Source organism: Nothoprocta perdicaria, unplaced genomic scaffold (genome assembly GCF_003342845.1).
Source record: "Nothoprocta perdicaria isolate Ctin4 unplaced genomic scaffold, notPer1 scaffold_2, whole genome shotgun sequence".
NCBI classification, from domain to species: Eukaryota; Metazoa; Chordata; class Aves; order Tinamiformes; family Tinamidae; genus Nothoprocta; species Nothoprocta perdicaria.
The window spans coordinates 8697375-8710252 of record NW_020455204.1 but is presented as its reverse complement, the minus strand read 5'-3'; the positions used below and the strand labels follow the sequence as shown (position 1 = coordinate 8710252).

The window sequence follows — 12878 nt, the reverse complement described above, 5'->3', positions numbered from 1 at the left end:
GCTCTGCCCGCAGGTGCTGTCCCGCCTGGGCGTGCGGCCCGGCTGGCGCTTCGTGGACGTGCTGGGCTTCGAGGAGGAGGCGCTGGGCGCCGTGCCCGCGCCCGCCCGCGCGCTGCTCCTGCTCTTCCCGCTCACGGCGCAGGTAGGGCTGCCCCCGCCGCGCGTGGGAGCCCCCGGGCGCGCGTGGGGCGCCCCTCCGGCGCCAGCATCCCCGCGGGGCAGCGGCTGCCCTCACCCATGGGCTGGGATTTGCCGGAAAATATACACGCAACACGTAGAGCAGAAAGGGCTGTAGCATCCTAATAGCGATGGGTTTTTCTTGCTGCCCTCGTGGGGAGGAAGGTGCTCATGGCTGCAGCTATAGGCGTGAGTGCAAACTGCTGGATATCAGCCACTGAAAGGACCAGAGCATCCTGGAGAGAGCAAGGGAAAGAGCCCATATAGTGTATACCCCCCCACCCCAACGCACCTTCCAGCATGCGGACCAGAGGGAGGGGCTGAAGGACTAAATGCAGTGCTGTTGAATATGACTGAGTCATGCAAGCAGTCCATTAAGATCTGGCGTGTATCCAGTAGAGATGCATGGTGATTTACAGACCTGTGCCGCAAAGATGGTTTTCTGGGTAATATTTCTGTCCAATCTTGCTCTTGGTCTCCGACATCATTGATTTGTCTATTAGCTTGCTCAATAAAAATGCATCACTGTGGCTAAATGCTCAAAATAATTGCGTGTTTGCAGCATGAGAACTTCAGGAAACAACAGACTGAGGAAATAAAGGACCAAGAAATCAGTTCCAAGGTGTATTTTCTGAAGCAGACTGTTAGTAACTCCTGTGGGACAATTGGTCTGATACATGCGGTTGCTAATAACAAAGACCAAGTGAAGCTTGGTGAGTATGTATGTTCTGATATGCCTATACTTCCTTTTTTTCTTTGTTTACAAGGGAGGAAAAAAAATAACCCGAGTAGGTAGGGCTGTATAAGATGCTCTCTGAGGCTTTTGTGCTTTGTCAAGGCCAGGTAAAGCATGCTATGATATTACTGGGAAGTGGGGTTTTCACCCAGTAAGAAATGAGAAATGTGGTCTCACTTGCTGCCTGAATTGCAGGAGTGAATCCGCTTTGCCWGGTAGCCACAATCCTCTCTCCTTGCAGTGAGCACAGCTGCAGCAACAGGTTTGCAAAGGGGAAGGGCCAGGAGTAGACCCAAGTCTGCAACAATTTAGGGAGTAGCCTGTTCAGAGCTGGTTAGTGGCATTGCTGATGTTCTCCGAATGGATGAGTACAATTCTTCATGCCATTTACATGTTGAGGTAGCTGTAGGTTTGATRGATTGGCCTTCCCATGTGAGTAGCATAGGATGATATTGTTCTCTAAGACTGTTTCCTGGGGGAACAGTTTTGATGGCGCTTATGCTATGGAAGAGGGTATAAAACTGGCCTAGGTAACTCATGGCTAGAAGCTCCTGCTTCCTAGGAGATAGGATTACTAGTTCTTGTCAGGAAAGATTTGTCACCAAGTTAAGGAAATAATTTATTGTTGTGCAGGATATCTTGTCTCAAACTAGAGATCTGCACAATGTAATTTTTCATTGTAAGAGGGAAAACTGAACCCTTTAAGTGGTTTTGGATTCTTTCCTGCAAAAGAGAATGTGTATGGTGGGTAGTGAGTTTGTAACGGAATTTTCATTTACCGTTTTGGTTCATTACTGGGATCTATCTTGGAATTTCTTTGYAAGATGTGACTCAGCTCTCCTGCCAAATGTCTAGGACGGCATAGCAAAAGCCACATCTTAAAGCCAACCCCAGGACAGGTGCTCCCAGCATCCTGAGGCACTGGAACTCTTGCCGTTTGTGTGATTTGTCATCAGAAGCTTCCAGATAAATAATTTATTTCCACTGCCATTTGGAAATGTGTGTATGCTAAAGATGGTTCCAGGCTAAGCCAGTGACTTCTAATTCGTATAATAAGCATTGGGTGTTGTGGGCTGCACCTGGGTTGTACCCAATTCTGTATCTATGCTGAATCAAGTCTTCGRTTGTCTTGTGCAGATGAGGGGTCTGCCCTGAAGAAGTTTCTTGATGAAACAGCTGACTTGTCTCCTGAAGAGAGAGCGAAGCGTTTTGCAAGTAATAAGGTATATGAACTATACAAATTGTTTATAGCTGTCAGCACTTAAGAGTATAGTAACCTGTATCTGCTTTCTCTTAAGGCTATACAAGAAGTCCACAATTCTGTTGCACAAGAAGGACAGTGTCGGGTAAGAGTTGAATGAGAAAAATCTGGGATGGATATTGAAGGTGATAGAGCAATGAAGTTATAGGTTGGGCAAATCACTGTTACAGCTCACAGGGAGGGAGGAATGTTTGACTAATGGATGAATATTTGTGCAGCTCCTTCTCAAAAATGCATGGAAAAATGGGTCAAGACTCTTCCCGAATACATGCTGCAAACATGACTATGGTAGGGTAATCAAGCCTGACAAAGAGTTTCAGACTGAGATATGAATAATTGATACCGCAGAGCTTCAGCTAAGCGATGTTGCTAGTCCTCTCCTGCTGATGAACAGCTCTGTAACTGAACAGTACTCTTCTGTTGGTGGTTCTATCTTGGGAGGACTTTAAAGTGTTATAGCATGTGTAATCACAAACAAGGTTCAGACTGTATAGTAGACTTTTTTTTAACATAAATAATGTATCTAATGGTCTATTCTAAGGTTGATGACAACAGTGTGAACTTCCACTTCATCCTGTTTGTCAATGTGGATGGACACCTGTATGAACTGGGTAAGGCACTGAGAGTCCAATTAAGAGTTTGGCTGGGCTTATTTTACCTGGTCAAAGCCTTGAGGATAAAGGCTTACTGCTAGTTGAAATGCTTGCTGAGGCTTTCAGCCAATTCAGAATACAAAATGAAGAACTTTCAGCTGAAGGTCTTATGATAAAGTGGGTTGCACTGTAGGCCCAGACCCCTTTGTAAAGCATATGATCTCTGGTAGAGCTGAGACTTAGTCCCTCTCTTCCCCAAACTATGCACTGATACTGTATTTTGAACTTGTCCAACTATCTTCACATGGGTATTTGATTCTTGGAGTCACTCTGCTGAGTTCTCCTGCCTTGAAGGTAACGGTAAGAACACTGACTGATACAAGACTTCCTTCCACAGATGGGCGTATGCCRTTCCCTGTGAACCATGGCACAAGTTCAGATGACTTACTATTGAAGGTAGGACTTCTTGCTAGCTGCAGGTTTCCCAGGCAGCCAGGCTGCTGCCATGACGAGAGGCCTGGTTCARGGTGCAGCTTTCTGTGCCTGCTTGCTCTAACACTTAGTGCTTCTCAAGCTCTGGTAATGAGGTAGTGCTGTGCCACAAAACGAGATGCCTCATAAACGTATATACTTGCTGACACTACTACATGCTAATTTAGTTGCTGTGATCCAAAGTAGAGCTACAAAGTCACTAAGTGTCTAGACAATCATCAATGTTCCCCAAACCTAAACAGTCCTTTCTTCTCCGAAGGATTCTGCTAAGATATGCAGACAGTTTACAGAACGTGAAAAAGGAGAAGTTCGTTTTTCTGCTGTGGCTTTCTGCAAGTCTGCCTGAGAAGCTGAAGAGGCTCAAGGAAAGCAGTCTAATAGCACACCAGTAAATGCAGTCTAATCTTCAGTGCTTCAGTACTTGTTAAACACAGCTGTTAAAGTAATTTGAATTGTTTCCACCATTTGCTATACACAGAAGCAGCATCAGTTGAGCTTGTGCTAAAGGATGAGCTCAAGTTTTAATGTGAACAGTTCAGACACGTCAGATGTCTTTAGACTTCTGATTTTGTTTTTTTCACGTGTTAAGTAGAAAATGCTTAACAGGGCTTGTTAAATCTGTGTCTGTTAATTGAGCTGTTGGTTGGTATTTCCTTGTCCTTAATGAGAATAAACTTTCTGCTGGAAAACAAAATGGTCTGAAGTGATAAATGTAACGGAGAAAGTTACCTGTGGACATCTTATGCATCTTCAGAGGTGTCTGAAGGTGCTGTAGTCAAGTTCTGATCTGAGCAGAAGGTTGTCTACYTGAGGTTGGCAAGTCAGCTGCAACTTGCTTGACCTCCTGCCTTYTCTCACAGAAAACCTGCCCTAGTGGCCTCTGCTACTTGTAGCTTAAACCTCTGCTAATTCATAATGACCCAACTCTCAATAAACCTGGGCCTAGGCTAGATGTGTTTATTAACATGAAATTGCATTYGCATGTCTTTTATAAGAGGCTGTATTAGACTTTCCTTGAAGAACGACTTAAAGAAAAGCCCCTAACACTAAATGAACTTTGAATTGCAGGGGAAAAAAGCGATCTCGGATTACAGGGAATGAAAAAACCTAAAGTGAGGAGGCGGAGGAAGAGGAGGGATTAAAGTATTAAAGAAATGGTTACCTTTAACCCTGTTCTCGAGTAGAAATTGTTCTTGTCCCARTCTAGCTTTGTATCTGCTCTGAGTGTCTCTTAAGAGGGGACAGCTCTGGGCTTTTCTTGTTCAATGCCCTGTATTCCTGTCCCTAACTATGACTCTGGCGCCTCTCTTTGCACTGCCTGATCTTTGCAGCTCTGTATGTTCTCCTATGGTTGTCTCTGTCTTGTTATTACTCATGGTTACTGTTRGCTGAAATGCCTCAGCGTAAGGAACAACAAAATGTCCAAGTCGTTCAGCTCCTCTTAGCAGGAGGGTGAACGCTCGCTGTGATGCAGCGTTTGGTTGCTTCCCACAGCAGCACTTTCTCCTGTCTGCTGGTAGATGGTGCTGTGAACTGGGAGGAAGGCCGCACTGGCCTCTGCTRCAGCCTCCCACCCAGCGCAGGCCCTGCCGGCATCTACAGGAGGGGACACAACATGGTACGTGTGTGTGGGATGTGCCATAGGAGAGGGCAGGAAAAGCAGCAGAGCTTGGCYGGCTGTATTGTCTACATGAGCAAACGTGTTGTTATTCTGCAGAGGACCTTCTTGTCTTGAAGGCCACTGTTCTGTGTAACTGGGCCCGCATAGGGTTAGGTACGTGGCAGTGTAGCTACCAAAAAGTACATTTGAGATCCTACTATATTTTTGTAGTGATGTCAGCAGTAAGGTTATTTTCATCCAGCAGTATCATTTTTTCAGTGTTAGCAAAGTTACACTAATATTTCAGATGCTTTCATTCTTTTRCTCAGACTTAGGGATTTTGTATCTACGCCGAGGCAGGGGTTTGAATAAAGGTAGAATTTTGGCTTTGTGAAAAGTAGGAAAAGGGTTGTGAAGAATGCTTCCTATTTTCTCACCTTGTGCATCCCAATACAGTTTCTGAAGAGGGAACAATAAAGGGAACAAGTAAGGAGAACGGGTGTTAGCCATCTGCATCGTTAGTAAGGTTTCTTCCTTACCACAATTGCAGCACGACCTGGAAACCAGCAGGTCTTTCCTCTAAAACAGCTGGAGTTGTTGGGGATGGGGAAGACTTCAACAGTTGGGATTGAGTTGCCTGGGGTGAAGGCAGATGGAAACAGATGGAAACTTGTGCAATATTTATAGTTCCAGCTGTTGCTACTGCATTCAGAAGYACAGACAGAATTCACAGAAGTGTGTGCTAAGCCCACACCATAGAGAGTAAACCATAAATAGGAAAGAAAGGTGCTTTCAAATCATATCAAATACACATAATCTCTAAATAAATACATTCTTTTCAACATGCTTTCAGGCTATTTTTACCTATTTGCTAATTATTCTTGAATGTTAATCTTTGTCCATTGTGTTTGGTGTTTTAGCAATAGTGTTTGGACAGCAAGGTGTAAATGTGGGCTTTTTTAGGGGTTGTTACAGATACCCTGTTTTCATGAGAATGTGCTCTTTAATAATTTAGTATTTTCTATTAACCACACCCCACCTGAGACAAAGCTAGTTTTTATTTCTTGCTTTTGACCATTATATCTTAAATCTGTAATTCCATATGGAGTTGCTATCTTTCCTCAACTTTCTGTTAATCCTCCTTCATTAAACTTATGGACACATGTCCCATCTAAAGCCACAAATGTTTTACCCCTGAATTTGCATAGTGACAATTATTCTAGAGAAGAGCATGCAGTTTGCAAGGCTAGAACTGTATTTTCTGTCCATTCTGTAAGAAATCTATGGCTGACTGTTGCTATTCTTCCAGCCACATGAGGAATTTACTGAGAAATTATGTATTTGAATTAATAGGTTCCTGCAACATTCATGCAACTTTCCAGAGGTGGTATTTAGTTCATTTCAGAAATAGACCTTGGGAAAATGCACAGAAAATTGCTAAAAAGTAGCTGTACAGTTAAGGGTAGTATATAAATAAAAACACTATTTATAAATGACATAAAATAATAGAAATATTCTAATAGAATAATAGTTTCAAGAACTAGCCTTGAAAACATTTAAGAAATATTTAAGTTTAAGAACTATTTAAGCAGGCGCAATTTCTGTTTAGACCTGCACGTTGCCAGTTCAGAACAGTACCCTCTATCTGCAGKTTTCCTTTTTGCTGCTATTTCGAAAGCTGTAGTTAGCCTGCTCTGTAGATGGCAGCATTGGGAAACTTTCAGTAAAAAGTCTTAATTAGGTGTCACACATGGCAAAACAGGCCCAGCAGTACATTTAATTGACCATACACCTAACCTTAAGCCTCTATCTTGTCCTTGCGTTCACTGGGACTGCTCACATGGTTAAGTAACCGTTTGATTTCAGACCTGAACATCTAATCCTTAATTCGGGCAAAAATTAATTTAAGCCTGATGTAAAAGCCAAAGCCTCCTCTGCATGTCCATGGCCTTTRCAGAAGTTTGTAGTCCATTTGCAGCTGTTAAAGCATCACATCAGCTCACAGTCTGGCACTGTGCAATTCATGCACTGCTATTTCTGTGTTAGTGACTCCCTTCTCTTGAGATTGAGGAAGAATCAATGTGGGAAAGATTCAATGTGGGAAAGAAACAATGTGGGAATAATTCCTGTAGCATCTGGCTTTTGATGCACAGACTGGCTCRCTGATACATAAGCATTCAAGATGGAGAAGAAATAACCTGAAAAGGGGAAATAGAAGTACTAATGTCCTTTGTCTTTGATGCAAAGGCATCCTGGGCTTCTCAGGGCCAATCCCACTAACTGGTGTGCTAGGAGAAGGAGTGAGAAAGCAAGAGAATGGAAGTAGATGCAGTATTCACACATCCCACATTCACTGGTGCTGTAGGCAGCCAAGAAGAGGTCAATGACAGGACTGCAGTTACTGAGTCTGTGGATTGGATGGGAACAAATGAGAACTTGGAAAAATGCAGTCAGACGTGATCCCTGTGAGCTGAGAAATACCATTAAAATAGTGACTGAAGGAATTAAAATATCACTTGTATTTTGTCGTGTTTTAATTCTTGCACGTGCTGATACTGCATTGTGAGGAGAGGCTGATGCACCACGTGTTCCAAACCCCGGGGACCTCTATGTACTGAAGGCTGGACCTCAAGGAACCTTGAGGACCTTGAAGCCAAGCAAGGGGCCGCCCCTGCTGGGGCTACTTCTGCACCTGCATGGGCTGGAGGTGGGACACGAGGGCCAAGGTGCAGCCCTTGGGGTTATGGCAGGTGCCAAGCTGAGCATCAGCCAACATAYGTGTTCCCATCCCGAATAAACTCAAGAGCTTATGGAGCTGTGTTGGGAGGAGCGTGGCCAGCAGATGGAGGGAAATTATTATTCCTCCCTGTCTGGCACTGGTGAAGCTGCACCTGGAGCAGTGTGTCCAGCTCCAGGCTCCCCCATGCAGGAAGGACGTGGACAGAACATCTCCATATGTCCTCCAGGAGAGGAGCTGGCGAGGGTCCGGCAGACGGATTACTGGGCAGGCTGGAGATCTGGAGCGCATGACCCCCAGGAGACACGGAGAGAGCTGGGCTTGTGTAGTCTGGCAAACATGGGCTGGGGGAGGATCTCACTGCAGCCTACACCTACTGGAAGGGCAGCTGCAAAGACAGCAAAGTGACCTTTTCTTGCTAGTGGTGGGTGATATAATCAAAGGCAATAGGTACAAATTGCAGCTTAGAAAGTTCAGTATGTGACATTAAACTAGGGAGTACTTGTTCCCTAGGTAGTGACCTGGAACGAGTCACCAGGAGAAGGGAGGCATCACCATCCTTGGAAGTCTGCAAGGCCAAATAAACCCACAGCTGACCTGATGGAGCATGGACAGTACCCCACAGTGAGCAGAAGGTCAGGCAAGATGATTCCCATAGGTCCCCATGAAYGCACATATTTCTGTGATAAATCCCAGATGAACCCTAACTATTTTTGAATACTGCAGTTTATCACTTCTGCATGTTCAGGGGTGTGTGTGTSGGGGGGGGATCGATTTAGCCATCAAGATTTGTAAAACTGCCCTAGATTACTTGTTCTGTGAAAACTTTGGAGTGCTCTCAGCCCTCAGCCGGGGGAGGTGAGTGCTGTGCTGCAGGCAGAGGGACCCATCGGATGGCCCAGGAGGGASCCATCGGATGGTCCAGGATCTCGGTCGCACACACGAGGGAGCTCTTCGCTGCAGGAAGAGCTGGAGGCTCGAGGCTGGTGCTGCTACTGCTGCTTCTCCTCACAGGCAGGAGCGGAAGAACAAGCAGGGCTGGGAGGGTTGTCTCTTCACTGAGGCACTTCTAGTTGGAGGGGAAGAAGTGCTGGGAACTGTAGAAGGAAAAGGAAACTGTGCAGAAGACAGGTCTGAGAGAGCTCTTCCAAGTCAATGAATCAGAATCAGAAGCAAGGTGAGTCCTCCCTGAGCAGSAGAAGATGAGGGGGAAGGAAGTACAGGAAGAAGAGCAGAAAGTGTTGAGGAAAATGGGAAGGGAGAGAATTCCTGCTAATCTTTCAAGATTCATCTTTCCACCAGCATCAACTTTCATGAATAACATAAATGGTTTAACTAAGTTTCTCATTTCCTAAAGAACTACCATACATCAGATATATGTAGTCCTAGATGAACACCAACACACAAGTAAAAGCTGATTTGAAAAATTCTTATACCTTTTTTGCCTAAGTGAATTTCAGATATGGTAAGCTGTCATTGCAAAGTCTGCTGAAGTGAATTTCAGATATGGTAAGCTGTCATTGCAAAGTCTGCTGCAAGGTATAAAAGATCTGGAGATCTGCATGACTTTGGAGAAACAAGACTGGGCAAAGATATTTCAGTGTGTTTAGCATTGCAAGTGCTGTATCATAAAGAAACAAGACAGAGAATTCCATCACATAGGAACATCCAGCATCATAGTGAGAAAACTGGGGTGTTGTTACTCGCAGCATCATAGCCAGACAGAACTGCATTTGCTTTTCAAGTCTTTGTACGGGTGCGTATTAAGATGTTACTACAGCAGCTTGCAGTCTTAATGTATGCAGAGTGGGAGAAATGCAGGTTTACTAGCCCCGCTTTGCAAGTAAGGAACTGAGACACAGATTCAGTGACTTGCCTGAGGTGATACATGAAATTGACAGCAGAGCTGGAATTAAAGCTAACTTTATAACTACACTGKTTTTTTTTTGCAGGCACAGTTTTATATTTACACTAGTTTGGCTTTGGGCCTGAGTTAATATACCCTACCTCTTAGCGTGGCTTATTAGCTAAGGCTCGGTGTTAGGCTAACCACAGCTTGATTAACTTGGAGAACAGTCAGGTGAACTCATGTCTGTCTGCAAAAGAGTGTCTGTATTGACGTATAATCYCTTGAGTCCTCTTATAAAGCCACAAGATATTTCTCTGGTAGACTTCTTTTGCACCATGACTCAAGAAATATTACTTTATCCCTTCTTTCTACCTCACCCCCACCCCGATCCCACAAACTGTTTAGCAATGAAGGGAAGTTGAGGAATATTCATGAATCTAAATTGCAGTTTATTTTAGAAAAAGGTGGGTTGTAGTATTCTCACTTTCTGACATACAAAAGAATCAGGYGGCAAAGTTATAGCTACATTCCCAGATGTTTTATGGAATAGTTGAWGTATTGGTGAAGGACCAAGATTATTCAGAAAATACTATCATTTGKCTAACTTAATACTTTTTGTGAATTTACTATTTTTTCTTATTTTGCTGAATGACAGAATCTAAGGTCAAGTCATGTCAATAAACAACATATTTGCTATTTATTGGACCAATATGGTTTATTGGACCAAACCAATGTTTTTTATTGGACCAAACAGGACCAATTCTCATTGAAGGAAGCTGGAGAAAGTCATAGATTTGGGGTATTTAATTCCTTTCTTCAGCCAGCAAGCAACCCTCAGAAACTGCTAATGCAGCTGGAATCTCACTGTGTGCTACACACAGAGACAGACACTATGAACRAGACACAGTTTGAGACCTGGATTTTGACTTTTCTCTACAAAGCGCAAACCCCTTGGACAACAAATCATTAAGTAACCACAGYCACATTTTGAGAGTTGATGGACATACATTTCTCTATGAATGGCTGCAAAATCTTCCGTTTAGTTTGAATCAGTCTGATGCCTTATGTGTATTACCTTGCATTAGGCTGTGATCATTTAGGAAAGGTTTTATGCAAGCACCCAGTTGTTCTTTTGGAGTCTTTTGGAGACTGAAGTGTTAAATGGAGATGAGGAACTGCTGTTTCAGCAGCTAGGGGTCTTGCACAGCATATTTGTCAGAAGTTGTTGCATTTCTCCAGCCCCGCATGCCATGGCTGCTACAGGGACACATGTCCATCGGATGTCTGACTAGTCTTTTGCTTATCAACAGCTTTGATGTGCATAGCTCACGGCTGTCCCACCAAAGTTTGCAATCAGAGAGGTCCCTATAAGTGGAGTCACAAGAAGACAGATAAGGTTTCTCAAAAAAAAAAAAAAAGAAAAGAAAAAAAAGGTATTTCCACATCTGCTTGGGCCTGGGGCCCTATCCCACCAGAAGAGCTAAAATCCAGCTATTAGAAGAGCTAAAATCCATTTCCCTTCAAGGAGAATCCCTTCATTTAGGACTTTTCACTCTGGATTGGACAGAGAATTAACAAACTGCCAATCCTTCCTGCAAGGCTGTATGAATTCTATTACATCAAGTAGGACAGCTTTCTTTAGAATGATTAAACTTTTCCAAGATTTCATATCCTCACTCATCAGACTCCATTTACCACAGGAAATTACAGTTAAGCTGTAYGAAGACGTTTCCTGACTAAGTCCAGTGTTTATAAATTATAAGCAGGCCGAAAATGCAGATCTCGACAGTATAACTATAGTCTAAAGTGTAAACGTTCACAAGTTCAACTGCTTTCCAAACTATTTCTTAACACAGCAGTAACATGAGTTTGTATAAATAAAGTATACATTTTTAACATATTTGCACACTGCAATATAATAGATAATGTTTGTGTGTATTAGAAGGGTGCAAACTTGTGTGGGCTGTCTCTGCCTTCATTCTCAGACAGGAGATTTTGGGACTTTTCATCACCAGTGACCACCAACAGAGCCATTTCCCTCTGTTTCATTTTATTTTATGATTTTCCTAAGAGGGCTGCTGGAAAGCTTCTTAAGAAATAAGCTCTATAAAGCTTCTTAAGAAATAAAACAATAACAAGCTGGAGATGGTTTATCCAGACCCATATTATTCTTTGCATTGATGGCAAAACCTCAATGTTCTTCCTTTCTAAGCTTAAATGTTTAGGCCAAGGTATCGTTATTGCTGTAGCTGTGTCAAAATGTCATATGTACAATATGTACCGAACGGTGAAGAAAGATTCTTTCTTGGAGGGCTAAACTAAAGGTAAGGAGAGATACAAACAGTTTTCTTGCACTGTCCTGAACACTGACTGGATCTAGATTCATTGTGTCTTATGCATGCAACCAATTTGATTCCTTATTTGCATCCTGTAGATTATGCAGGGTAAAAAAAGGATCATCACAATGTATAGAATAATTTAAAACTGTCAAGAAATCATAAAACCTTAATACAGTCAATAGGTCCTGCCTGGTATTTCTCTAAATAGCTTAACACTGAAGTACATGTATGTGAAGTAGGTGTATTTATGAAGAAGCTATGTGTAAGAGAAAAAGCATTTGCTAGGAACAAAAAGGTACGTTGTTGATGCATTGAATTTAGGATAAGTTTAACATATACTGACTACAGGAATAGACTAGATTTAAATGAGGCTTTTCAGTTAAGTATCTAAACTTAGGTGGAACAATCTAGACTCAACTATGTTTTGCTGAGCTACTTTGCTTTATTGATGATTGCCGGTGATCCCTCCCTATATCCCACTGCAACATTGCCAAAGTCACTTTTTAAATACAGCAAAAGCAGCACAGGGTGGGGATGTGTGGAGGTGCATGTATCTGTGCAATCTGAACACTATGGGTGCTTGCTCTGCTGTGGCAGAGCGAGCCACAAACCTCCCCAGGGTATGACTGCATCCCTCAACTTTACGTGGGACCAAAAACAGTTAAACCAGGCATGAAACTCAGCATTCTCATTTAGGACCAGCTTTAACAGGGAAAATAGTTCCACTGTGCACCGACAAATTGGGCTTAATGGAAAACGTTAGCACCCAGGAGAACGCTGGCCCRTGACCCAGATAACGCAGAGGCGCCCATTGTGCCCCGGCATCGCTGCCATCAATGCAGCAACGCAGTCAGCACTCTGCAGAGACACTCGCTTTCAAAGCAAGCGCTCACTGGAGCTTTCACAGTGACTTCTGCTTCGGAAGGGGAACATAGATGCACGCACTGGAAAGAGCTCGCAGGCTCTGCTATTTTTTATTCAGATTTATTCTCATTTGGAGCTTCATAAATGGTTGCGCGTGCTTTATTTGCAGATATGGGTGAACAGTACAACCTGCAAGAGAAGGCAACACAAAAATGTATGTAGTGGTGCCC

The 12878-nt window shown here is 43.3% G+C and overlaps 1 protein-coding gene across 1 annotated transcript in view; it reads left to right on the top strand.

Moving 5' to 3' along the window:
• Positions 1–3913, top strand: part of UCHL1 (ubiquitin C-terminal hydrolase L1) — a 4363-nt gene extending 450 nt beyond the window's left edge. The window contains exons 3-9 of the mRNA XM_026037540.1: positions 14–142; positions 740–890; positions 2051–2136; positions 2212–2259; positions 2716–2785; positions 3165–3223; positions 3519–3913. Of these exons, the coding sequence (XP_025893325.1) occupies positions 14–142; positions 740–890; positions 2051–2136; positions 2212–2259; positions 2716–2785; positions 3165–3223; positions 3519–3605 (630 nt within the window). The 3' untranslated portion in view covers positions 3606–3913. The remainder of the gene's footprint in view (positions 1–13; positions 143–739; positions 891–2050; positions 2137–2211; positions 2260–2715; positions 2786–3164; positions 3224–3518) is intronic.
• Positions 3914–12878: the final 8965 nt, after the last annotated feature.